Source organism: Schistocerca piceifrons, chromosome 2 (assembly GCF_021461385.2).
Source record: "Schistocerca piceifrons isolate TAMUIC-IGC-003096 chromosome 2, iqSchPice1.1, whole genome shotgun sequence".
NCBI lineage: Eukaryota > Metazoa > Arthropoda > Insecta > Orthoptera > Acrididae > Schistocerca > Schistocerca piceifrons.
In genome coordinates, this window is record NC_060139.1 from 798,875,175 (window position 1) to 798,902,676 (window position 27,502).

Consider the following 27,502-nt stretch of genomic DNA (forward strand, 5'->3'; position numbering starts at 1 on the left):
TCTCCAAGTGACAAAAGTCTTTTGGAAATGGTTCGTGATCAGGGTGACTTAAAAAGTAAGTTACCGCTTTTGTCCATCACCTACGCTCTTAAGATAATAAGGCTAAGCAGTTGTCCACTCACTAGATTAAGCAAACTACTGTTCCATCTTATGATTTCTTGCTTTTAGTGACACTACCTGTGACTATGCTGGTCAATGAACTGTTAAAACAAATGGAGAGCATTGGTGAGGGTGCTGGTACCTTCCTCCTCTTGCGCAGGGAGCTGGGCTCGGTGTCGGTGGAGGAAGCCCTGCTTCGCGGCGTCCGCGGGCCCTCGGCGTGTCCGGCGGAGGCGAAGGACGACCTGGAGGCGCAGCTGCGCCAGCGCGCCAGGTGCGGCGCCGCCGTGGTGAGCAGCCGGTGCAGCAGCAGCCGCAGCAGCACCACCGGCGACAGCACGCACGGCATGCACGCCAGCAGCCCGTGCAGCAGCGAGCTCGCCTGCCCTGCAACATGCCTCGGCTCGCACAGCTGTCTCGCGCCGCCTGTCTCAGCACCTGCGCCAGCAGCCTGCACAGCAACGAGCCTGGTCCCAAACAGCAACATGCCTCGGCTCACGCTGCTGTCTCACGCCGCCTGTCTCAGCACCTGCGCCAGCAGCCTGCACAGCAACGAGCCTGGTCCCAAACAGCAACATGCCTCGGCTCACACTGCTGTCTCACGCCGCCTGTCTCAGCACCTGCGCCAGCAGCCTGCACAGCAACGAGCCTGGTCCCAAACAGCAACATGCCTCGGCTCACACAGCTGTCTCACTTTGCTACCTCAGCACCTGAGTCAGCAGCCCACACAGGAATGAGCTCGTCCAGGCTGCAACATGCCTCAGCCTGGACAGCTATCTCCCTTTCTCAGCACTTCTGCCAGCAGACCATGCAGCAACAATCTCGTCCAAATTGCAAAGTACCTCGGCTCACACAGCTGTCTCCCTTTCTCAGCACTTGTCAGCAGACCGTGTAGCAATGAGACAGTCCAAACATCAACATGAGTTGCCTCGCAGAGTTCTTACACACTGCTTGTCTCAGCACCTGCATCAGCAACCTGTGCAGCAGTGAGCTCATCCAAACAACAACATGCCTCAACTGTGTCACACTGCATCAGTAGCCTGCACAGCAATGAGCTTGTCCAAACTGCATCATGCCTCAGATTGCACACCTATCTCACTATGACTATCTCAGTAGCTGCATCAATAGCCCATGAGGCAATGAGCTCGTCCAAAACCCAACATCCCCTGGCTCACACTGCTGTCTCTCACTGCTTATCTCATCACCTGCATCAGCAGCCTGTACATGAGCTTGACCAAACTCAAACAAGCGTTGGGTTGCACAACTCACACTGCCTATCTCAGCACCTGAATCAGTAGCGCGTTCAGCAATGAATTCCTTCAAACTGCAGTATGTCTCAGCTCACACAGGGGTCTTACACTACTTAGATCAGCAACTGCATTAGTAGCCCGTGCAGCAGTGAGCTTCTCTTTCCTGCAACAAGCCTTGTTGCACACAGTTATCTCATACTGCTTTCTCAGTATCTGCATCAGCTGTGCATGCAACAATGAGCTTGTCCAAACTGTAACGTACCTCAGCTTGCACAGCTGTCTCACTATGCCTAATGAAATAGAAGCATTACTGGCATCAGTACAAACAGCAGTCTGCACAACATCGAGCTCTTCCTCCGTGTAACATATCTCACTCACAATTGCCTGTATTAGCAGCTGTGGAGTAGCCAGGGGTGTGGCCACTGTGGCTGGCAGCTTACGCAGCAATAGGAACTGCCACAACACTGGCAACTACACAGACAGCATGCAAGCCAGCATACCATGCACCAAAGCTCAGCTATCCTGTGGCATTCCTCAGTTGGCACAAGTTTCATGCTATGACAATCAGTGTCTCAGTAGCCAGTGCAGGAGCTAGAAAACCGTCGATAACATGCACCTCACACATGACACCAGCCCAAGCAGCAGGGAGTTCCCCTACCCTGCAACGGTCCTAGGCTTGCGCAGCTTGTTAGTATTCTTTACAGCCATTGAGTCGAGAACTTGCAAGAACAACTTTTTTGGTGGCATGACTGTTGGTGAGGTGCAGAGCATTGTCAGAAAAAGGAATAGGAGATGGGAGTGCATATTCTTGTCTTAGATATTAAATGAGGTATATAGACTATGTTTTTCCTTATATGATGAGTGCAGCGAGAGTGGTTCAAGAATAAGAAAACTATACAGGGAGAAACTACAACTACACAATTGGCAATAGCACAGACAGCATCCATTGCCAGCAGATAATGTAGCTTTGAGCTCCCCTAACCCCCCCCCCCCTCCCTCCATAACATGCCTCAGCTCCCACAGCAGTCCATCACTGCCCACTGCAGCCTTTAATGTCGCTGCAGTGTCTTTTTTAGTAACAGTGTATCAGCAAGAGACTTTAATACAAAGTTAATGAAAGTGCGTAAGGCAGCTGATGCTTCATTTTCAACTGTTAAGGAATGGATGGCTAAATTAATACATGTCTGTAGCTTTCCTGAAGATCTGTGTGAAGTATAGATGAACACCAACTAGAAAATTATAGTGGATGAGTGGTGACTAAAACGTATATGAAGTAGCTAATACAATGGAAAAGCCACGATGGAATGTATCAATATTTGAGAAGGAAATTTGCTACTCACCATATAGCAGAGATGCTTAGTCGCAGATAGGCTCAACAAAAAGATTTTCACACTTAAAGCTTTCGCCAATGGCCTTTGTCAAGAATAGACACACACACACACACACACACACACACACACACACACACACACATACACACTCACACACACACACACACACACACACACACACACACATAAACACAACTCACCCACACGACTGCATTCCCAGGCCTCAGTCTACAGTCGTGTGTGTGTGTGTGTGTGTGTGTGTGTGTGTGTGTGTGTGTGTGTGTGTGTGAGTGTGTGTGTATTGTTGACAAGGGTCATTGGGTGTGTGTGTGTGTGTGTGTGTGTGTGTGTGTGTGTGTGTGTGTGTGTGTGTGTATATTGTTGACAAAGGCCATTGGCCGAAAGCTTTAAGTGTGAAAATCTTTTTGTTGTGCCTATCTGCGACTGAGCATCTCCGCTAGATGGTAAGTAGCAACTTTCCTTCTCAAATATTAATACCAGGTAAAATCAGATGAGAGAGTGTAGTACATTTTACATGATATGTAAACTGTTTAAGGGGACATCATCGTGGTTCAGGTCGAAAAAAATGGATTTTCGGTTTTCATCATATTTTGATAGATTAATGTTTTATTTATGTACTCTGAAAAGGATTTTGCTGAAAAAAACTTTTTTCGAGCATTTAAAGAGCATTTTCCTACCACGTGTGTATGTGCCGCGCCCACTTTTCTGTCACCCACTTTTCTGCATATATTTTAGGTACTTATATCCCCTACATTGCACGCTAGGGATTTTTTTTACTCCCAAGTGGATTGGCTACCCTTGGAATGCAACGGTCGGTATTCTTTTGTTTCTGCTGTTTGTAAACAATACGCTTTCAAACACGTGGTTAGTTTTGTTCAAGTGTGATTGCGAGTAGTTGTTATACTTACGTTTGCAGTGCTTATTTACGTGTGTTTTGTTGTGATTATTGAAGATGATGAAACATAAAGCCATTTTCAAGAAACGACAATTTAGAGGAAACAAGTTTAGAAAGCTTTCTGTACAAGAGATTATGTTGGCTGGCAACAATGTTTCTAATTGTAATTCTTCACAAGTGCACCATCAAAGAAATTTTCACCATTTCAAGAGAGCTACAACGAATTTACTGTAAGTGACAAGGGGTGCAGTAACATTATATAAATTTGAGAATATTATCAGATGTAATTCCTAAATTTGTGCAATGTAGACAGTGTGGTGAGTCACAGAGTGTGAAAATTTGTGAGAGTGCCAGTGGGAGGAAAGTTCTAGTAATTGCTTCGGATTTAATTTGCACTAAATGTTCAGCTGTGATTTCATTTATGAGTTCTTCAAAACCAGATGCAAGTGGCACTTATGAAATCAATACTAGATTAGTTTATGCCTCACGACCCATTGGCAAGGACATGACTGCAGGGAGAATATTTTGTTCAGTGATGAACTTACATCAACCACCAAATAAATTTGAAAAACTGAGTGCAGTATTAGAGAAAGTTGTATGTGAGGTAAGTGAGCAAAGCATGAAACTGGCTGCTAGGGAAACAGTGGAAGAAAATGACGGATGTTCAGATATTGCAGTTGCACTTGATGGAAGCCGGCAGAAAAGAGGACATACTTCTCTGAATGGAGTAGTGACTGCCACGACTGTAGAGATTGGTAAAATGTTAGATCTGGAGATAATGTCTAAATATTGGAAATGTTGTAAAGTCAATGAACAAAAAGAACACAACTGTGTGGGTAATTTTAGAGGAACGAGTGGTGGTATCGAAGTTCATGGAGTACAACAAATATTTCATCACTCCATAGAAACAAGAGGCGTACGGTACACTAAATATTTGGGCGACGGTGACAGTAAGGCAAACAACAATGTGGTGAACTCTAAGCCATACGGAGATGCCATTATTCTCAAAATAGAATGTGTAGGCCATGTTCAAAAACGTTTGGGAGCAAGGCTGAGAAAACTATCTGTTGATATGAGAGGAAAAAAAATTAGAAGATGGAAAACTGTTGACCAGACAGTGTCAGTTAACTAAAACTGAAATAGAAAACTTGTAGGTATACTATGGGCAGGCAGTTAGGAGAAATAAAGGAAATCTGGAGGCAATGAAGAGAGATGTTTGGGCCATATTGATCCATAAGCCCTCTACTGATGATAAGCCATGTCGTGGATTGTGTCCATCAGGAGAAAATTCGTGGTGCAAATACAACAGAGCTCAGGCAACTGAAGAATCTTATTTTCACCAGCATTCTCTTCCTGCTGCTGTTATTACAGCAATTAAACCTATTTTCAGAGACTTGGCTCATCCTGACCTAAGGAAATGTCTGTATGGGCAGATACAGAACCAAAATGAATGTTTCAACAGCATAATTTGGAACCGCCTTCCTAAAACTGTATTTGTAGGCATGCATACAATGAAACTAGGAGTTCATGATGCTGTTATTACATTCAATTGTGGTAATATTGGAAAGTGTTGGCTACTGAAAAAGCTGGGAATTAATCCTGGTGAAAATATGATCCACTGGGCTGCAACATTGCGATAAATGAGGATAGCCGATGCAGACAGGTCTTCATCAAATATGGCCAAGAAAGCAAGACAAACACCCATGAAGGTAAAAAGAAGCTGGAAGACCTGCTAGAGGCCAAAGAAGGGCCATCATATGCAGCACGACAGTTTTAATTAACTGTAAGTAAAAAATTTCAAAAGTTTTTTCTCTTAAAGTCAGTTTCCCGCAAACTAAAATTTTCAGTACATATGCCCCATTATATCAGAAACTATTATAGATAAATGAATGAAATTTTCAGAGACTCTGCATAATACAAAAAGCCACCTCTGGTACTACATTCATTAACATTCGCCCATCAGGAAGTTCACAAAAAATATTTTCTGCAGAAAAAACTTAATATTTTTTTAATAAATTTAAAAAAGTATTTCTTAAAAACTATAGAATGGATAAAGTAGATTTAGTACAGTTGACTCTGTCAGAGGCATGTAACTTACAGTAAAAATATTAAGGTCCTGCATGAAATAGTTTTTTCAGAGATGGGTCAATTACTTGCCTAAATTAACATGGGTTAGATAGGCAGGTTGTGGTCCCCTTAATTGTGACTAAAATATAAAGAAAAATTGCTGAATTATTTTAAAATGAAAGTATCTGAAATTTTTCGCAGGCCTCTTGTGATGGCTTTGTCCTGCTTCCACGACTTCACACCAAACATTTGCAACAGCTATCAAGGTAAAGGTTTAAAGTTGGCTGAGGTGCACCGAAACTGGTGAACCCGATTTTACATGCCGAAAAGGTTATGCATAGCCATTGGTTTTCTGGGAGGTGAAACAGATTTGTTTTGTTAATGATGATGAAAAAGGCAAGACAACAACTGAACACTGCTAAAAAATCAGACAAATTAGACACATAACTGAGAAGGTAACTGTACTTCAATACACAAAGCCAATTTTCGTCAGAACAACATACTAAGGCGCCTTATTAAGAAAGAAGCTGGGGGACTTGTTTTATGAATTGTTGGAGTCATATCCCCCATATTTGGTACCCTCTGCCTTCATCCTGTGTCCTCACGAATTAAAATTTATCGCTATGAGTTTCTTCATCCTGTGATGTAGTTATGATAAAGGCATATCTTTTCAGTCCTTTCAGAATCGCATATTTGAGGTATTTTCAATCTTCTGAGTATCATTTGAAGGACCCTGCTGGGAAAATGCCACAGTACATTGCTCTAAAAGCGAATTAAGAGGGCTATTCAAAAAGTAGGGAACCTTTTTGGCATTAAAAAAACTATGTACAAGAAATATATTTTATTATATACATCTAAAAGAGCGACTGACATACTACTTTTCTACATAGTCACCAAACACACTGAGGCACTTATCATAGTGGTGGACAAGCTTTGAAAGACCTTTGTCGCAAAATTCTGCCGCCTGAGACCTCAGCCAGTGAGTTACGCCCGCCTGGAATTCCGCGCCGTCATCAAACCGCTGTGCTGCAAGGCAGTTCTTCATCTTGGGAACCAAGTGGCAGTCGCTTGGTGCAAGATAGGGGCTGTAGGGCGGATGAAGGAAAATTTCCCGTTTGAATGAATTAAGGATTTCTTTAGTGCGGTTTGCCGTGTCAGGTCGGGCATTGTCGTGCAGAAATAAAATTTTGGACGTCATCTTTCTTCGGCGTTTGTTTTGAACTGCTCTTATAAGGCTGTGCTAAGTTTGACAGTACCGGGCAGAATTTATGGTTGCTCCACTTTCGAGAAAATCAATAAGAAGCACACCTTGCCTGTCCCAAAACACTGTCGCCATCGACTTCCTTGCTGGCAAGGTTTGCAAACATTTTCTTGGGTTTTGGGGGGACCTTGTGTGGCCTCATTCCATGAATTGTAATTTTGTCTCGCAATTGACGTGTTTCACGCAAGTCTCATCACCGGTTACGAGTCGATCCAGTAATGAATCGCCATGTTTGTGATAGGCCTCCAGAAATGTCAATGTTGCACCCGTTCGCTGTTCTTTATGGTGCTCTGTAAGCACTTTGGGCACCCATCGTGCACAAAATTTGTGGTAGCCAATCTTTTGAGTGACAATTTCCAACAAGAAAGTTCGTGAAAGCGAAAGCTCCGTTATTGTGAAGCGACGGTTTTCACGAATCGTTTCATCAACTTTAGCGACAATATCGTCAGTCACAGTGCTCGGGCGTCCACTCTTCTCTTCATCACGAACGTTGGTTAGGCCATTTTTAAACGGAATGCACCATTTCCGGACGGAACATTCACTCATTACGTTGTTTCCATACACTTCGCACAGTTCACGATAAATATCTATAGGTTTTAGGTTTTTTGCCAAAAAAAAACCGTATCACAGGCTGCATCTCACAACTGGCGGGATTTTCGATTGCAGCGCACACTTCAAATTCGAATATCGGAAAAAGCACACGCGCAGAGACGTTCCCGCTGTCACAAATGTATGCCGGCTAAACTACCGAGCACGCACATACCAAAATATATGCGATCGGCACGCGCCTAGCGGCGTCAGACGGAAACGTTCTCTACTTTCTGAACAGCCCTCGTATGTATCCTCAACAAGCACAAAATTAGAATGGCAGCGTGAAAAACTTTTAGGTTGTGTTGTCTTACGATCTCACGAGTTGGAAGTAAGAGCTCATTTATCTGAATTACTTAAATCTTAGATACTGGTTTATCACAGTTGATGAGATGTTTAAGAACACGCAAGTGTGACTTTACAGTTAAGTTGAATAACTGTAGCGTGCTGAGCTGCAGGCGGCTGTGGTACGCACCCTTCTGCGGAGTCTGCGAGTAGCTGCTGCCGCTGAGGGCCCAGTGCGGGGTCGCCCAGTCCGATGATGACGTTGTTCCTTGGCTGAGTGATGTCTGCAACAGTAACAGAGGCGGCCTCTGAGTTTTGGTACAGTCACCGCGGTGGTATAATTAAGGGCGAAGGGAATTCGTATTCAGATTTACTTACCATCATTTATGGGGAAAAGAAATCACTTTTCAATCTACAAAGCTAATTCAGAAAATAAGAAAGTTAGGCAACACTAGTAGAGGATATTGTTCCCGCAGAGATAGCAACGGCTCGGAACCGATTGCGAAAGGACTGAAGTGCACAAGATTCTACCAGATAATCACTGCAGCGCAACACTTATCGATGCTACGAGCAACTAAAATGAGTACAGCACAACTGGCGTTTGGCTGAAGTGTGGCGCGAAGGTAAACATTAGGTTACGCCACAGGGAAATTATTCCCACAATGTTTATTTCGTATTTAGATTCGTTGGCTTCGCAAACTCACGACCAAGTTATCATCTTTCAACCTAACCTAGACCTTGTGCAGATCAGTCAGGCACCACAATCAAATGACCGATTTCATCCGAACGCCAATTATGCAGTACTCAATTTAGTGGCCCACATCGATCCAACAGAGAACTTGTTCCACGATGGCACCAGCAGCGGGCGCAAGATTCGTATCACATGGGATGATCTCATGGTACCAGAGAGATCGGTGGAAGCGGAACTGCCAGACCGACTAAAAAGCTAGTTTAACTTTGACTACAGAGCTACTTAGACCCTGGAGTGCTGTGCGGCGTACGACTGTTGGACACTAGATCACAGTGCTTACCTGTCTGGTGTACATGAACCTGGCTTGTGGTTATGGACTGGAAACTTTCGGATCTCGTTTTACCTAACATGAGCTGACCAGGCTTTTTCGCTGACATTGCATCTGTTTTAATTTGTGAACTGCTGTGGTTCTGGCCGGCTGGTGTGGCCCAGCGTCTCTAGGCGCTTCAATCTGAAACCGTGCGACCGCTACGGTCGCAGGTTCGAATCCTGCCTCGGGCATGGATATGTGAAATGTCCTTAGGTTGGTTAGGTTTAACTAGTTTTAAGTTCTAGGGGACTGATGACCTCAGACGTTAAGTCCCGTAGTGCTCAGAGCCATTTAAACCACTTTTTGTTGTGGTTCTGCGTCAATAACAGCTGCGCAATGTTAACGGTGGATTTAATAGAGATGTTGATGGAAATTACTGTCTTTAGTTCCTTGATCTCATTAGTTTATGCAGTACACATATACGAGATTTTTTTATTTTTTAAGGTCTCCGACACTTTCACCATGTTACTGATGGCATGCAGAAGTCGTCCCGTTTGCCGCTGCCGCTTTGTCTTGAGCGGCCCTCTTCAGTACGACCTTTACTGCAAGCACTGTAATGATCGATTCAGCCCAGTCAAGGGAGTGTAGTATTATTCGAGTTTTGAGGTCTTAAGAATAGATTACACCACAAATTCACTGCAGGATGAAGTCCTTAAGTGGTTACTACATTTTGAACGAGGGTGTGCTGCGGAAGTGATCAGGAAAGGTCGAAGTGATACGCATGATGACGATTGCTATGGACGGTAGTCGGAGGCGGATGATGATCTTACACAGTGACCAGAACAAGTCGTTGGAGGCAAGCGGAGAGCTATGAAGTCTCAGTTCAAGAATCACTTCGCAAACCTTTCTGAGTCACCAAGTAGCAGTCTCATGGATACCGTAAACTTCGTATACATTGGGTACTAAACATCTGGACTTAAAATAACAATACTCGGCAAATGGAGTTAATGTTAAAAAATGTTTAATGTTACGAGAAATGTGGGGCCTTTTTGGACAGAACTGCGACGATGGATAACGGACTTCTCTCAGAACTCCAGAAACCAAACAATAATCAATGCGTGCTCACTTCCCAAAACAAGTAAAAGTTTTTTTGAGCAGATTTAGCAATAACAACTATTGGCGACGATCTTTTTGGACTAGAATGGTGCTATGGTCTTGACTTTGTGACACCTGGGACCTTAATCAATGTGTTTATTTTTTGTGAGACATGGCGAAGGCTGCGCAGGTACATTCAAAACAAATGAAAGAAATGGTTGTCAACAGATGTCATTCTACTGTAGGACAAAGCCCGACCAGATGCTGCTCTATCAACTACACAACTTCAATGGTTTAACAGGGAGCGTGCTCCATGACCTGAGGATTTGACATTAAGTAGCTTTTACAATTTCCCAGTAAGCTGACTACAAATGAAAAGCACAACACTGTGTACGTTCTACAGCATTAATCTGTTTTGTTAGCCAGGAACACAAAAAGCTGGGACAGAAGTCACTAATTTATCGAGACATTTTCTGACATACTCGAAGTAGCGTTAATTTACGATAAATGCAGACAGTATACGCTCCTCTTGAAATAGATATTGACTTTAACACGATATATTAGTTGTAATTTGTGTAAACAGGAACTGTGGATCACAAACACCTACTTACTACGTAATGAGTCATGCACAAGAATCATACCTTCGAAAAATCTCAGAAACATACGTTTATTTACGTAGAAAAATGGTTCAAATGGCTCTGAGCACTATGGGACTTAACATCTGAAGTCATCAGTCCCCTAGAACTTAGAACTACTTAAACCTAACTAACCTAACGACATTACATACACCAATGCCCGAGGCAGGATTCGAACCTGCGACCGTAGCGGTCGCGCGGTTCCAGACTGTAGCGCTTAGAACCGCTCGGCCACTCTGGCCGGCGAAATTCGTGACATTCAGCGTAGGAAAGTAACCTAATACCACAACTCTCGCACGAATTTTGACATAATCAACACGAAAAGCACGTTTAAAATATGAAGTGAAGTTTTTGGATCTAGGTTTCTGAAGCGTTAATTTAAGTGACACATTTTAGAGTGCCAAGATGAAGAGTGTAGTGCTAGTGTAATTCACAAAAGCAACGTAAAATGTTGAGTACAACAAAGCCCTTTTCTGCTCGAAATGGCAGAGTGCAGTGCAGTGCAGAAGGCCGTGAAAACGTTGAAGAATACGAGCGGCGTGGACGCCCCAACACATCATCAATAATGAAACCATAGAAATATCTGGAGAGATGATTATGAACGTTCGCCGGAACACAATCAGAGAAGTTACTGTGGATGCTGACACACAAATTCGTTCATGGCATGAAACTTTTTAAGATGTTTTGGGCATGAAGTGTAACAGTAAAATTTGTTCCAAGATTACTGAGTATGGAACAATGCGGTCAGGAGTCGGAAGATGAAGTCAACAATTATGCAGAACTGCTGAAACGTGTCTTAACAGGAGATGAAACATAGGTTCAAGGATAGGACGTCGAAAATAACGCTCAGTCATCTCACTGGAAGCATTCGGGATCAACACCGTAAAATGCTTGAGAAGTGTGGAAGTGTGATGGTTACGCTCACAGATTTCTTAGATTTTAACAGCATATCACACATGAGGTCCTCTCACAAGGTCGAACGATCAATGAGGAGTACTACTTACAAGCTCAACGTGGTTTACGTGACGCAGTCCGATAAGAAACTTATGGTTTTGTGGAGAAACAAATCATGGCTTTTGTACCGAAATAACTCACTTGCCCACACTTCGCTGCTTGTTGTGAATTTTTGGGTGTAACCCATGACATCATTTTGCCACAGCTTCCATATTCCCATGTGCCTTTTGAATGTTCCCGGGAAAATACAAAAATTTAAAAGGTCGTCGTTTTAAAAGTGTTGATGAGAGTAAAGATGCATCGCTAAGAGAGCTAAAAGATATCCAGATGTTTTCCGGGGATTGGAGAAAGCACTGGTATGAGTGAGTAATATCGAATGAGGACTATTTGTCGGCAAATTTCCAAACTACATAAAGGGCCGTAAGACTAAAAACCAAAAATAGTCCGCTACGGTCGCAGGTTCCAATCCTGCCTCGGGTATGGATGTGTGTGATGTCCTTGCGATGGTTAGGTTTAAGTAGTTGTACGTTCTAGGGGACTGATGACCTCAGATGTTAAGTCCCATAGGGCTCAGAGCCATTTGAGCCAAAAATAGTAGTCGAGCTCACTGTAAAGATCTGTTCAAAACACTAAGGATTTTATGCACACCATGTACCAATAAACTGTACGAATCGAATAACGTTCATAATTACTGCTCTCAGTCCGTGAACATCTAACAATATCTACAATGAACTTAGGATTACCAGGAAAGAATAACATAAAACTCAACCGTGTTGAATGATGTGTTCCGAAGTCTTCAGACATGTGTCACGAAGAGCGTTACCATGTTTAATCAAGCAATCAATTAGGTTGTTATGGAGCCGACAAATAAAACTGTACAACGAATTGTCCAAGAAGACTAAAGAGTTTACTAAAACAAACTTATTCAAAGTAGCAGTTAAAAGACACACCTAACGCAATACATCCTACACAGTGACGGGTTATTTAGATAAACCAAAGTAGGGACGTGGTAAAAAGAGCAACACAAATAAATAATAATAATGATAATAAAACAACTATCATTCCCATAACACTTTCACACTATGTTTTCTTGGTTTTCTTTTCTTACTGACTTCTTTACTTCCAAAGTAATGCAATGTATAACATTAACAGCTCATTGGCCCAGTTTTTCAGGCTCGCAAATGGGAGGTTGCGGTACACAAGACATCGTCGCTATAGTCCTGATGTCAGCTGGTAGTGTGTGTAGTGTTCCTGTGCGAAGGAACCTTCTTAAAGTGGATGGAAGTGAGAAATGAATGAACAGTGTAGTATTGACCACTTACAATAATGAACAACTTCTTTGCAAACAGTATTTCACACGAGAAATAAACCGAATGAGGCAACAGTGTTTCAAAATGACTGCCACTGCATTAGGGTGGGTGAAAGCTCCAATCTTCATTCGGCCATCCTGATTTTGGTTTTCCGTGGTTTCCCTAAAATACTTCAGACAAATGCCAGGATGGTTCCTACTATAACGTCACCTGTCCAATCCTCGTCAAATTGGACCTGTATGAACATGATGAAACGTACACACAAGAAAGAATGATGTTTCTTCTACATTGCCTAATTTTCACTTAATCCCCTTCCCGTTCTATGACTTCCCACCAGTGAGACACAAGGGCGTGTATTCTTTCGGTACCACTTCTTGTTCTGGTCACGAAGCGATTTCTTCCTCTTTGCGAATCACCTCTTCGGCATCTTCAAAATGTCTTCCACGATCAGGCTGAGAAGAGAGAGCTAGGTCACGGTTGTATGGTGGATGGGATAACATTGTCCAACCGTGTTTGTCTTCAGACAAATTTCAGGCCGAGAGTTATCATGTTGAATCAAACAATCAACTAGGTTGTTACGGCGCCGAAGTCGCTGGAAGCACCTCTTGAATTTGATTAATGTGTTCACAAATGCTTCAGAATTAATTATGCTGTCTTTTGGCTCATGAATGAGCTAATCCGAAAGCAGCAACTTGCCAGGTGACGGCTCTGAACAGCCTCCACGAACGCTGTAAATCTTGGAGCCCTACCGAACCGCCTTCTCGTAATGGCCTCAACCTCTTTGTCCAGCGACTAGCCGTGCTTCCGTCAACTGCAGTTTCTCCATAAACTGTACACAAATGTTTGTGACTGTTCATAACAGTTTCTTTCTCCGCTGTGAGAAATTCAATGACGACACGCTTCTTGTTCTCGCTTCCCACGCCCGGGTTCGCGTGTTCGATTCCCGGCGGGGTCACGGATTTTCTCCGCCTCGTGATGACTGGGTGTTATGTGATGTTCTTAGGTTAGTTAGGTTTAAGTAGTTCTAAGTTCTAGGGGACTGATGACCATTGATGTTAAGTCCCATAGTGCTCAGAGTCATTTGAACCATTTTTGAACGCTTCTTGTAACGTATATCACTTACGGAAGCCATTTTGAAACATTGCTGAAGCTACGCTATGTGTCGGAGCAAACGGAAAATTTTGACGCACACTGCGGAGACTTCAAATAATGCATACCTAAATTTTCGAATTGGTACCTTTGTAATAGGCTAAGGAAAAAAATGGTACCTTACTTTCCGGGCGACCCTCGTAAATGCCTGTGTACACAAATTACGTTGCTTTTGTTGTTTTAAATCGTAATCACAAGACATGTCATTTATTCTTGTAAGAGTGATCTATGGATGGTTAAAACTACTACCACTACTACTATAATATTGATGTGGACGAATTAATAAAATTCCTTCCAAAAAACAAAAATTCCCCTTCGTACTTAGAAGCTTCTGCAAAAAAGAAATCAGGGAAGGGCTTATGAACCCCTGCCCTCCTTCCCCCCCCCCCCTCCCCCCCCCCCCCCCCCTGCCATTTCGTCGGCCGCGATTGCCTTTCGCTCACACCCAAGGAACATATGAACGACATGGCGACGCGGGATATCTACGGAGGGAAGATGTCGAGTTTTAAGTCCTGTTACAACAGCGCAGAGACTTCTCATCAGAGACTTTGACATCTGCACCAGTCTCCCTAAAGTTAAAATGATTCAAATGGCTCTGAGCACTATGGGACCTAACATGTGATGTCATCAGTCCAACAGAACTTAGAACTACTTAAACCTAACCAACCTAAGGACATCACACACATCCATGCCCGAGGCAGGATTCGAACCTGCGACCGTAGCGGTCGGGCGGTTCCAGACTGAAGCGCTTAAAACCGCTCATCCACAACGGCCGGGCCTAAAGTTAGAGGCAGGTATTTTTTACATACGTATAAAACATTTAACTGTCTCTAATGATGTAGACAAATCTGTTTACATGGACAGTGAGTGACGGTATTAATAGTTCCATACGCGTGCTGTCACAAATTAATTAATGACGCCAACGATTGGCAGTATCACCATTACAAACGTATTCGTGCGCACGAACAACAGATCGAGGATACACGGTGCAGAATGGAGGATTTGTGGTTTAAAGCGTCATTATATGCTGCCTGGAAAAACGGCAGCAAAACGAGGGAAAAGAGAGCGAGATATACCGTTTGTGTGCGTACCGTGCGTCATTTCACGGACATAGTTCACCGCCTGATTTACGCGAACTGGAATTAGTATGCTCACTGTGTAATCAGCAAATATAATTAGTACATAAATCGATGACCTCGGATGGAGGCGCCGCACTGCTAAAGAGCAACGCAGCGCGACGGTTTTAATTCGCTGTCATCATTGTACATTTTACACTGCAGCATAGCTGTTTTGTTGCGTACTAAACAGTGTAGCGGCAACTCATTTCTGAAAATGAAAATTTTTATGTTCTCCATGGCTGAAATAAATGGCTTCTCTTTGTAATGCGCGTAGTTCTTGAAGGTATTGTCGTACGACATGCTGAGAAATCTCTAGTAAAAGCTGTGACGAAACAGTTAAGATACTATCGTCCGGAGAGACTTAACGTGATTATTATATAAATACGTAATTCATAAATGTAGATGTAGATGATAGAAATGTTGTCTAAGAATTAAAAACGTTTTATGATGATATGTGAAAGAGTTCACTGCGAAATTCTCGTCTGGGCTATTCTAGAATTTTGTTACTATACTGGGCCCGCATCTCGTGGTCGTGCGGTAGCGTTCTCGCTTCCCACGCCCGGGTTCCCGGGTTCGATTCCCGGCAGGGTCAGGGATTTTCTCTGCCTCGTGATGGCTGGGTGTTGTGTGATGTCCTTAGGTTAGTTAGGTTTAAGTAGTTCTAAGTTCTAGGGGACTGATGACCATAGATGTTAAGTCCCATAGTGCTCAGAGCCATCTGAACCATACTATACTGGAAGCCTTACAAAATATGGACTGTATTAGGTTTTATGCATAAACATTAGCCGCACGGAATTAGCCGAGTGGTCCAAGGCGCTGCAGTCATGGACTGTGTTGCTGATCCCTGCGAACGTTCGAGTCCTCCCTCGGGCATGGGTGTGTGTGTGTTTGTCCTTAGGATAATTTAGGTTAAGTAGTGTGTAAGCTTAGGGACTGATGACCATAGCAGTTAAGTCCCATAAGATTTCGCACACATTTTGACATAAACATTATCAAAACATTACTTAAAGTAATGACAACACCTCATACACAATAGTTTCTGTATATACAAAGAAAGACACATCCTGCAACGTCGCAAGAAGAAATCCGTGTCTGCAGTTTGTTGGCAGCTTCTCATATAAAATAACATTTTCAAACAATTAAATGTAAATACATGTTTTTGTTCAGAAAGTAAACAGATCAAATAACACAGACAAACTGGCAGACTATGAAATATATAACACCAACTGCTGAAACTACGACCACTTCAATATAAGTCAAAGTGGCAGGAATTTAAAAAAAAATCTTTAAGCAGCTTCCTGCAGCTCTTCCTTATCAACGAGAAAATAAACCATTGGTAACTGCCTGTTTATTTGGAACTGGAAGCAGTATTAACGACTTAAAAGTCCTTTATGTACTTACAGAACAAAAATGGGGAACTGAACATCCTACAACATTTAAAGATTTTTCAGGCTCAAAATTAGGCAGTCACATCAAACCTAACTAAAAGACAACGAATACACCAGAGCTGTCATTATTTCCAACAAACGTTTCCTTGAAGTATTCCTCTAATTTCACCTTATCTGCTTCTGTTCCTTCAAATATAACCCATCCCATCATTAAAAAAAGAAAAGAAGACACATTCTGTACCGTTTTTCATTACGGTTGATGCAATTTCCCATAATGATAAAAATGGCAGCAAATTTGCTTCTCCAGTGCTTCACATCCTTGGAGTAGAATTATTAGAAGCAAATCTCTCTGGCCACAGAAAAAGTATATTTTAAATGTTTTCATACTTCATGAAAAATGGACAATAAAAACCGAATAACCTGTAAGACTTTCACCATAGACCACCAGTCAAGCAGATTCTCACAACATGCTGGTATTTTAGGACTCACATACTTTTCTGTTTTCTCTACAACATAACATTCCAAATATCTGTCGAACTTAAGAACCGAATTACAGTCGACGGACTTTTATTCGTAAAATATATTTTTCCACTGTCTCTGTGTACCTTGAGAAACTGTTAGATTCTTCAATAATTAACTGCAGTAAGTTAAAATAAGTTAAAAGAAGGGCTGTGTAATTTCAATTTTTTTATCGACAGAGAATCGCTGATATGGTCAATCGTGTCCAGTGCCAAAGATAAACCTAGGGTGTTCGCCGCAAAAACGATAGTATTTGGAAGTCTTAAAAGCCACATTTCAGAACTGCCCAGCAAATGCATTACTACTGTAAGTAGGCTGTTTAGGTTTTTATGTTGGTAACGTCACGTAGAGCTCTGTATGAAAATCACTGGCTGTGCTGTGTGCAGTCTGCGGCTGGTTGGTGTTGTTGGAATATTCGCTATTGTAGTGTTGGGCAGTTGGATGTCAACAGCGCGTAGCGTTGCGCAGTTGGAGGTGAGCCGCCAACAGTGGTGGATGTGGGAAGAGAGATGCCAGAGTTTTGAGTGTGGACCATCTGGACGCGTGTCCGTCAGAAAAACGAAATTTGTAAGACTGGATGTCATTATATATATATATATATATATATATATATATATATATATATATATATATATATATATATATTACTATTAAGGTAAATACATTGTTTGTTCTCTATCAAAATCTTTAATTTGCTAACTATGCCTCTAAGTAGTTAGAATCCTTTATTTAGCTGGCAGTATTGGCGCTCGCTGTATTGCAGTAGTTCGAGGAACGAATATTTTTGTGAGGTAAGTGATTCATGAAAGGTATAGGTTATTGTTAGTCACGGCCATTCTTTTGTTGGGATTATTGGAAGTCAGATTGCGTTGCGCTAAAAATATTGTGTGTCAGTTCAGTGTTGATCAGAATAAGTAAAGAGAGAAATGTCTGAGTACATTCAGTTTTGCTCATCTGTTTGAAAATCAAATAACGTAAGGGGTTTACCAGCACATTAATTCATAAATTTTCCAAAGGGGATGTTTCACTACTTCCAATAGAATATTGTGGAATGACTACCGATGTGAAACTGGTTTAATTTGAGTCGTCTTCATTGTTTAGGCCCACTGATATTGAACCCAATTAATTGCAACGTATTCTTAACGACTGCATGACCATGAACATTATGTGAAACAAGCTGACGAATTAAACTTTTCCCTGGACGGGGATTAAACCTAAGGCCGTTGTCTTTCACAGGCCACGTTCGTATCGTCTGATATATCCAAGCAGTTCTCATAAACATCCATCGCAACTTTAATTCTGTCGGAACATTTCTCACTTGGAAACTACGCAAAATCGAATAATCCGCTCCAAAGTAAAGGATTATTTCTAACGGCCCCCATTCTTTTAAAAGTGTAACAAGAATAAAAGAAAAAGACACTAACAGTTTAGAGTTACTTCAGCTTCTACAAATACGTAAAAACAGTACTGCAGCCCGCGTTTAACCTATGAGACTAGCAACGTATAGTTATTTCATTCCGTCGATAGGAGATACAAACTGACCAAAAGTACCCAAATGAGGAACTCACCGCTACATGTAACCTGAGGTGGGTCAGCTAGTACAGAACGAGGGAGGGGGGGGGGGGGGGGAGGGAGTACTGTGTTGTCAGTACAGAAGTAGTAACAACATAAAGGGTCGATCGGGAGGTCTCAGTGACTTTCCAGGTGGACAAGTTACCTGAGTAACATAAACATCGGGCACGTTTCAATCCTTCTAAAGCTGCCCAAATCGACTACTGAGGATGTGACTACGGGGTGGAAACGCGAAGGAAGGTCCACAGCTAAATCAAGGACAGGCAGATCTCATGAACTGAAGAACAATCCGAAGGAAAGATTTCGGTTTGGTGAATAGCTGGAGAACGTTACCTGTCGTCGAGTGTAGTGTCAATAGTGAAGTGTGGAGGAGGTGACGTTACAGTCTAGGGATTTTTTTTCACACAGTGGAGGAACATTTCGGGGTGAATGATTGTTATCAGTATGACAATGCACCACGTGATAAGGCAGCATTTATGAGGCAATGATTTGTTGACAATAAAGTTCCTGTAATGGACTGGCCTGCCCCGACTCTAGAACTGAACTCAATGGCACAATTTTTGGGATGTGTTACAACGTCGAATTCACTCCACTACCATCCCTGAATTCGGCTCTTGAGAAAGAATGGTCTGAAATTCTTCCACAGCCATTCAGACATCTCACTGAAAGTGTCCCCAACAGAGTTCAAGCGACCCCAATAGGCGATGGGTGGACATATCAGTATCCATATCAGTGTCCACCACTAGGTGTTAGGAGGAAGTAACTTCAGACATAACCTCTCCATAAGCACCCGTTTCACCTAGTATAACGAACTTTATTTGAGTTTTGCTTTCAAAATTCTGTTCCGTATGACTAAAAACACCCATGTTTCTCTGTGCGTCTCCGTTACTGGGAAAATAAGAAATTTTTTCAAATCTTCACGGATCTAATAACTGTGACTTCTGCAAGTAAACAGTTTGGCTCTGCACATAGTATATTGCTGTGAGTTCCTATGAGCGGAAATAAAATTAGATTTGAATTTTCCCTTCACTTTGATCATAACTGAGCACATAAGTGCTGCATGGAGCTTCAGAGGTACGGCCTCGAACGAAATTGAGGCTGGCATTTCATATAACACTGTCTCTTCGTCCTGAGGCTCATATCTCCAGAAAGAAAGTCACAAGACGCTGGCCGAAAACATGCGCTTGTTTTAACTATAATGTTGCTGTTGTGGTCTTCAGTCCTGAGACTGCCGGCCGGTGTGCCCATGTGGTTCTAGGCGCTTCAGTTTGAAACCGCCCGGCCGCTATGGTCGCCGGTTCGAATCCTGCCTCGGGCTTGGATCTGTGTGATGTCCTTAGGTTGGTTAGGTTTAAGTAGTTCTAAGTTCTAGCGGACTGATGACCTCAGATGTTAAGTCCCATAGTGCTCAGAGCTATTTGAACCAGTCCTGAGACTGTTTTGATGCAGCTCTCCATGCTGCTCTATCCTATGCAAGCTTCTTCATCTCCCAGTAATTACTGCAACCTACATACTTCTGAATCTGCTTAGTGTATTTATCTCTTGGTCTCCCTCTACAATTTTTACCCTCCACGCTGCCCTCCAATGCTAAATTTGTGATCCCTTGATGCCTCAGAACATGTCCTACCAACCGATCCCTTCTTCTGGTCAAGTTGTGTCACAAGCTCCTCTTCTCCCCAATTCTATTCAATACTTCCTCATTAATTATGTGATCTACCCATCTAATCTTCAGCATTCTTCTGTAGCACCACATTTCGAAAGCTTCAACTCTCATCTTGCCCAAACTTTTTATCGTCCATGTTTCACTTCCATACATGGCTACACTCCATACAAATAGTTTCAGAAACGACTTCCTGACACTTAAATCTATACTCGATGTTAACAAATTTCTCTCCTTCAGAAACGATTTCCTTGCCATTGCCAGTCTACTTTTTATATCCTCTCTACTTCCACCATCATCAGTTACTTTGCTCCCCAAATAGCAAAACTCCTTTACTACTTTAAGTGTCTCATTTCCTAATCTAATTCCCTCAGCATCTCCCGACTTAATTCGACTACATTATATTATCCTCGTTTTGCTTTTGTTGATGTTCATCTTATATCCTCCCTTCAAGACACTGTCCATTCCGTTCAACTGCTCTTCCAAGTCCTTTGCTGTCTCTGACAGAATTACAATGTCATCGGCGAACCTCAAAGTTTTTATTTCTTCTCCATGGATTTTAATACATAATCCGAATTTTTCTTTTGTTTCCTTTACTGTTTGCTCAATATACAGATTGAATAACATCGGGGAGAGGCTACAACCCTGTCTCACTCCCTTCCAAACCACTGTTTCCCTTTCATGCCACACGACTCGTATAACTGCCATCTGCTTTCTGTACAAATTGTAAATAGCCTTTGGCTCCCTGTATTTTACCCCAGCCACCTTCAGAATTTGAAAGAGAGTATTTCAGTCAACATTGTCAAAAGCTTTCTCTAAGTCTACAAATGCTAGAAACGTAGGTTGGCCTTTCCTTAATCTATTTCCTAAGAAAAGTCGTAGGGTCAGTATTGCCTCACATGTTCCAACATTTCTACGGAATCCAAACTGATCTTCCCCGAGGTCGGCTTCTACCAGTTTTTCCATTCGTCTGTAACGAATTCGCGTTAGTAATTTGCAGCTGTGACTTAGTAAACTGATAGTTCGGTAATTTTCACATCTGTCAACACCTGCTTTCTTTGGGATTGGAATTATTATATTCTTCTTGAAGTCTGAGGGTATTTCGCCTGTCTCATACATCTTGCTCACCAGATGGTAGAGTTTTGTTAGGACTGGCTCTCCCAAGGCCGTCAGTAGTTCTAATGGAATTTTGTCTACTCCCGGGGCCTTGTTTCGACTCAGGTCTTTCAGTGCTCTGTCAAACTCTTCACGCAGTATCGTATCTCCCATTTCATCTTCAACTACATCCTCTTCCATTTCCATAATATTGTCCTCAAATACATCGCCCTTGTATAGACCCTCTATATACTCCTTCCACCTTTCTGCTTTCCCTTCTTTGCTTAGAACTGGGTTTCCATCTGAGCTCTTGATATTTATACAAGTGGTTCTCTTTTCTCCAAAGGTCTCTTTAATTTTCCTGTAGGCAATATCTATCTTACCCCTAGTGGTATGCGCCTCTACATCCTTACATTTGTCCTCTAGCCATTCCTGCTTAGCCATTTTGCACTTCCTGTCGATCTCATTTTTGAGACGTCTGTATTACTTTTGCCTGCTTCATTTACTGCATTTTTATATTTTCTCTTTTCATCAATTAAATTTAATATTTCTTCTGTTACCCAAGGATTTCTGCTTGCCCTCGTCTTTTTACTTACTTGATCCTCTGCTGCCTTCACTACTTCATCCGCCAGAGCTACACATTCTTCTTCTACTGTATTTCTTTCCCCCATTCCTTTCAATCGTTCCCTAATGCTCTCCCTGAAACTCTGTACAACCTCTGGTTTAGTCAGTTTATCCAGGTCCCATCTCCTTAAATTCCCACCTCTTTGTAGTTTCTTCAGTTTTAATCTACAGTTCATAACCAATAGATTGTGGTCAGAGTCAACACCTGCCCCTGGAAATGTCTTACAATTTAAAACTTGGTTCCTAAATCTCTGTCTTACCAGTATATAATCTATCTGATACCTTCTAGTATCTCCAGGATTCTTTCATGTATACAACCTTCTTTTATGATTCTTGAACCAAGTGTTAGCTATGATTACGTTATGCTCTGTGCAAAATTCTACCAGACGGCTTCCTGTTTCATTTCTTACCCCCAATCCATATTCACCTACTATGTTTCCTTCTCTCCCTTTTCCTACTCTCGAATTCCAGTCACCCATGACTATTAAATTTTCGTCTCCCTTCACTACCTGAATAATATCTTTTATCTCATCATACATTTTATCTATTTCTTCGTCATCTGCAGAGCTAGTTGGCATATAAACTTGTACTACTGTAATAGGCGTGGGCTTCGTGTCTATCTTGGCCACAGTAACGCGTTCACTATGCTGTTTGTAGTAGCTTACCAGCACTCCTGTTTTTGTATTCATTATTAAACCTACTCCTGCATTACCCCAAATTGATTTTGTATTTACAACCCTGTATTCACCTGACCAAAAGTCTTGTTCCTCCTGCCACCGAAGCTCACTAATTCCCACTATATCTAACTTTAACCTATCTATTTCCCTTTTTAAATTTTCTAACCTGCCTGCCAGATTAAGGGATCTGACATTCCACGCTCCGATCCGTAGAACGTCAGTTTTCTTTCTCCTGATTACGACGTCCTCTTGAGTAGACTCCCCCCCGCCCCCCCCCCCCCCCCGGAGATCCGAATGGGGGACGATTTTACCTTCGGAATATTTTACCCAACAGGACGCTATCATCATTTAACCATACAGTAAAGCTGCATGCCCTCGGGAAAAATTACGGCTGTAGTTTCCCTTTGCTTTCAGCCGTTCGCAGTACCAGCACAGAAAGGCCATTTTAATTAGTGTTACAAGGCCAGATCAGTCAATCATGCAGACTGTTGCCCCTGAAATTACTGTAAAGGCTGCTGCCCCTCTTCAGGAATCACATGCTTGTCTGGCCTCTCAACAGATGCCCCTCCGTTGTGGTTGCAGCTACGTTACGGCCATCTGTATCGCTGAGGCACCCAAGCCTCCCCACCAACGGTAAGGTCCACGGTTCATGAGGGGGGGGGGGGGGGGAGTTAACTATACATGAACATAAAGACAAAATAAAGGATTACACAACAATTGACATCAAACACACTTTGTTACGTAAAGATCAGAAACAGAACAACAAATATGCTGCATCATGAGACAAAAGGCTTTGGACTCTTTATAAAAGGCAAACTACGAAATTCACTCCTTAGGATGACTGTGATAAAGTTCGATCATAAACAACAACTGACAGCTTTCTTAACAATGAATCGATAGATTCGCTATTCGAACGATACAGAAGAAAACGTAATGCAACCCAGCTATAAAAATATGACATACGGTGCCGAAGGAAAGAATATTATGGAATTATGTCCCGTCGACGACCAAGTCATTAGGGACAGAGTACAAGCTCGGCTTTGGGAGGGACAAAGCAGAAAATCTAATTTGGCTATTTCATAGGAACCTTTCTGTGTCTTACGTGAAATGACTTCAAGTATTTCATGCACCCAAGGCAAACCTAGATCTGAATGGATGTATCTGAAATACTTTGTATAATCGATTCATTGTGTTAAATCTTTAATCTGAGATCATATCTCTCAAGTGAAGTACAAAAGGAGGTGATGGTGTAAAACGTTGATTCCTATTTTTTGTGGAAAATTGTTGTTTGGAGTGTTCTCTTTCATATGACGTATGTTTCCTTGATTTTGGATGACTAACTATTTACGGTCGCAGGTTCGAATCCTGCCTCGGGCATGGATGTGTGTGATGTCCTTAGGTTAGTTAGGTTTAAGTAATTCTAAGTTCTAGGGGACTGATGACCACAGCAGTTGAGTCCCATAGTGCTCAGAGCCATTTGAACCATTTGACTAACTGTTTTTAATTTATTTTAAAATAATTTATTGCAAATGTAATTGTTCAGTTACGACAAGATATTTCGGGAACTGTTTCCTCCAAAAGGTGGTGATTTATGTTGATTTATATTAGAAATCCCGCTGCATAGGTTGGCTACATTCGTTGCTGTGATATCACTTCCTGTTTATGGTATACTTCACGATATCATCCACATTTTGTAAGGTTCATTTCAACTCTCGTTGTGTGTATTTGGACATGTTGCTCATTGAGTTGTGTTTCTCCCTTTAATATTTCTCCACAAATGGGAATATTTAAGATGAGAAGAAATAAGGGAAGTAGACTGTAAAGAACAAGTATTGTTGGAATTTTACATAAAGAGACTGGTTTAAGTACCGCAAAGCTGAGGCAGCAGGACCCGAATATACTCACAGAAACACCATTCATGTACCAGCTGGAGCAGTAATAAAGCAAGTATATAGAGATGCAGCACATCCAGATCTTTTGAAGAAATACCTCACAGGAAAAACTCAGAAAGTAAATCAATCTTTCAATAATATTGTACTGACTAGGGTGCCAAAAAACGTATTTGTGGTCTTCAAAACACTGAAGATTGGGGGGCAACGATGCTGTGATCACCTGCAATGATAGAAATGAAGGCAGAATAAATACTTTGAAGCAATTTGGAATTAAGTCTCGCCATAATACAGAAGTAATCCTAGAAGAACTGGATAGACAGCGAGTCTCCAAGGCAAAAATTATGGTAAAAATCCAAGAGAAGCAACAAGATGCCTCAGACATTAAAACTGACTGCATCTGAAATGTCCTCAAGAAGATAAAGATTACAACGCTGAAGAGTTTCAGGCTGTCTCTTCATTCAATAGTGACCTTTCCGTTGTTTCATTCAAGTGCGATTCCGGAGAACTAGTTTTTTCCAGTTGTTTCTCATTATCTCAGAAATTACTTAAGCTAAGAATCTGACTTTTACCTCGTATTGACAGTGGTGTTATGTTTATGTGGATCTACAATGGTAGAGATAGCACTCATAGCTCGATCGTAAAAATATTTTTAAGATCTGTATTAACAAAATCATATCTTGCTTCCTATCAAAGTTAAATACTCGATAGTAGCTCAGTACATGTATATCCTGGCAAAGTTTTGTGCTATTAACTTGGATAATTACTGGGAAAATCGGGTATATGTTGAATGTAACATTATCGGGATAGGGCATTGATACTGCCCTAGAGGGTACATGGTGACAACACTTGTTATATGAAATACTGAAAACACAGTTTTTGAAGCATTTAGAAGCCATTAGATAGGCGATCTACAACCTGTTACGTGACATCCTCCTCTAGAATTACATTTCCTCAACAGTAGTTGTCGATACAACTAATATTTTTCAAATTTTGGACAGGTCAGTACTATCTCAGCTACTTTCCTGAAAACTTTCATATAATGAAAAGGAATTATTTTATTTTCGATGTTACAATCGATAAGTACTAGCTCTGAATATACAGTTAAAATTACTTTTTTTTATAGACATTTCAAATTACGAATTATTTGGCAAATTTAAAATTTCTATTATTAAGTACGCAATATAGTACTGTTTAGTATGTTTATTTCTGGATCCATTTATGAAATAATAATCAAAAGTAACGGAAATTCATTTGTCAAGAAAGCTTGTAAACCCTTTGGAATATTGTTATTTTCGCTAAGTGAGGTAGTAAGCATGCATCTGATGTGATCGGACGTATTTTTGTATTTTTGGCGAACAATGTAATTAAGGCTTTGTCAATGCGAAAATTCAAAAGACTGTATGATGTACTAAAATATGACAAAACATATTAACGTAACAATAAAAATTCAGCAGCAACAGTCTTCAAATTTATTTAGATCAATTCAACCATGTGGACCTAAAATTTTAGAACTTCAGCCTCAAGAATGAGACCCCTAGACAAGAATAACTGGAGCCAGCTCTACACGAAAAGCTAAGTAAACTAGGCAGTTTATTATAAGCTTCGATTCTCTTAAATTTTTCTTAAGAGACTTTGCTTGGTGTGGACAACAGACGAAATTATGAATGAGGGGGGAGAATACAAATTGTACCCATTTCAGCCGTTTGGTAATATATATATATATATATATATATATATATATATATATATATATATATGCTCCAAGAGTGTACAGTAATGTTACAGAGTTGTATGAAACGGAATATCAGACAACTTGAAGCAGGAAGGCCAGTTGAGTGAGACAAGCGCATGCAGAGACTCACCTCTAGAGTGCGGAGTACGTGCATGACGGCGCCCTCGACGGACAGGCCCAGTACGTTGTTGGTCCGCGGGCAGTGCACGATGGCCGGGGGCGCCGACGTCGCCGTGATGTACGCGTCCTCCACAGACTCCGTGAGCGGCGTCGGCGGCGGCAGGTCGTCTGCAAACACTCAGCACGTCACGGCGCGGCACCAGTAGCCTGCTACTCGCTAAAAGGCTGTCTCGCCTTAACTCCTGCTGTTCGTATATTGCGTATTATCGTCGTATTGCCTGCGCAATTTTCCTTGAGAGTCTGATCAAGTTTCCGTTTCACCTCACTACAATGAAATCACGCCGTCTCGTAATGAGCGCTACACAGTGAGGCGACAAAGTCGTGCAAAGTGATATGCACATGTTGTTGTTGTTGTTGTTGTTGTGGTCTTCAGTCCTGAGACTGGTTTGATGCAGCTCTCCACGCTACTCTATCCTGTGCAAGCTTTTTCATCTACTACCTACTGCAACCTACATCCCTCTGAATCTGCTTAGTGTATTCATCTCTTGGTCTCCCTCTACGATTTTTACCCTCCACGCTGCCCTCCAATACTAAATTGGTGATCCCTTGATGCCTCAGAACATGTCCTACCAACCGATCCCTTCTTCTGGTCAAGTTGTGCCACAAACTTCTCTTCTCCCCAATCCTATTCAATACTTCCTCATTAGTTATGTGATCTACCCATCTAATCTTCAGCATTCTTCTGTAGCACCACATTTCGAAAGCTTCTATTCTCTTCTTGTCCAAACTATTTATCGTCCATGTTTCACTTCCATACATGGCTACACTCCATACGAATACTTTCAGAAATGACTTCCTGACATTTAAATCAATACTGGATGTTAACAAATTTCTCTTCTTCAGAAACGCTTTCCTTGCCATTGCCAGCCTACATTTTATATGCTCTCTACTTCGATCATCGTCAGTTATTTTGCTCCCCAAATAGCAAAACTCCTTTACTACTTTAAGTGCCTCATTTCCTAACCTAATTCACTCAGCATCACATGCACATACAGCCGCCTAATATCATTTAGCGCACCCGCGAGCACGCAGAAGTGCTGCAACACGACTTCGCATGGATTCCACTAAAGTCTGAAACAGTGCCAGAGCGAACTGACACCATGA

General features: G+C 41.9%; 1 protein-coding gene across 1 annotated transcript in view; it reads right to left on the bottom strand.

Moving 5' to 3' along the window:
- Positions 1-27,502, bottom strand: part of LOC124775865 — a 748,131-nt gene that overhangs the window by 89,192 nt on the left and 631,437 nt on the right. The window contains exons 23-27 of the mRNA XM_047250699.1: positions 26,349-26,506; positions 7,884-8,081; positions 1,612-1,820; positions 1,458-1,512; positions 242-550 (exon numbers count right to left, since the gene is read on the bottom strand). Of these exons, the coding sequence (XP_047106655.1) occupies positions 242-550; positions 1,458-1,512; positions 1,612-1,820; positions 7,884-8,081; positions 26,349-26,506 (929 nt within the window). The remainder of the gene's footprint in view (positions 1-241; positions 551-1,457; positions 1,513-1,611; positions 1,821-7,883; positions 8,082-26,348; positions 26,507-27,502) is intronic.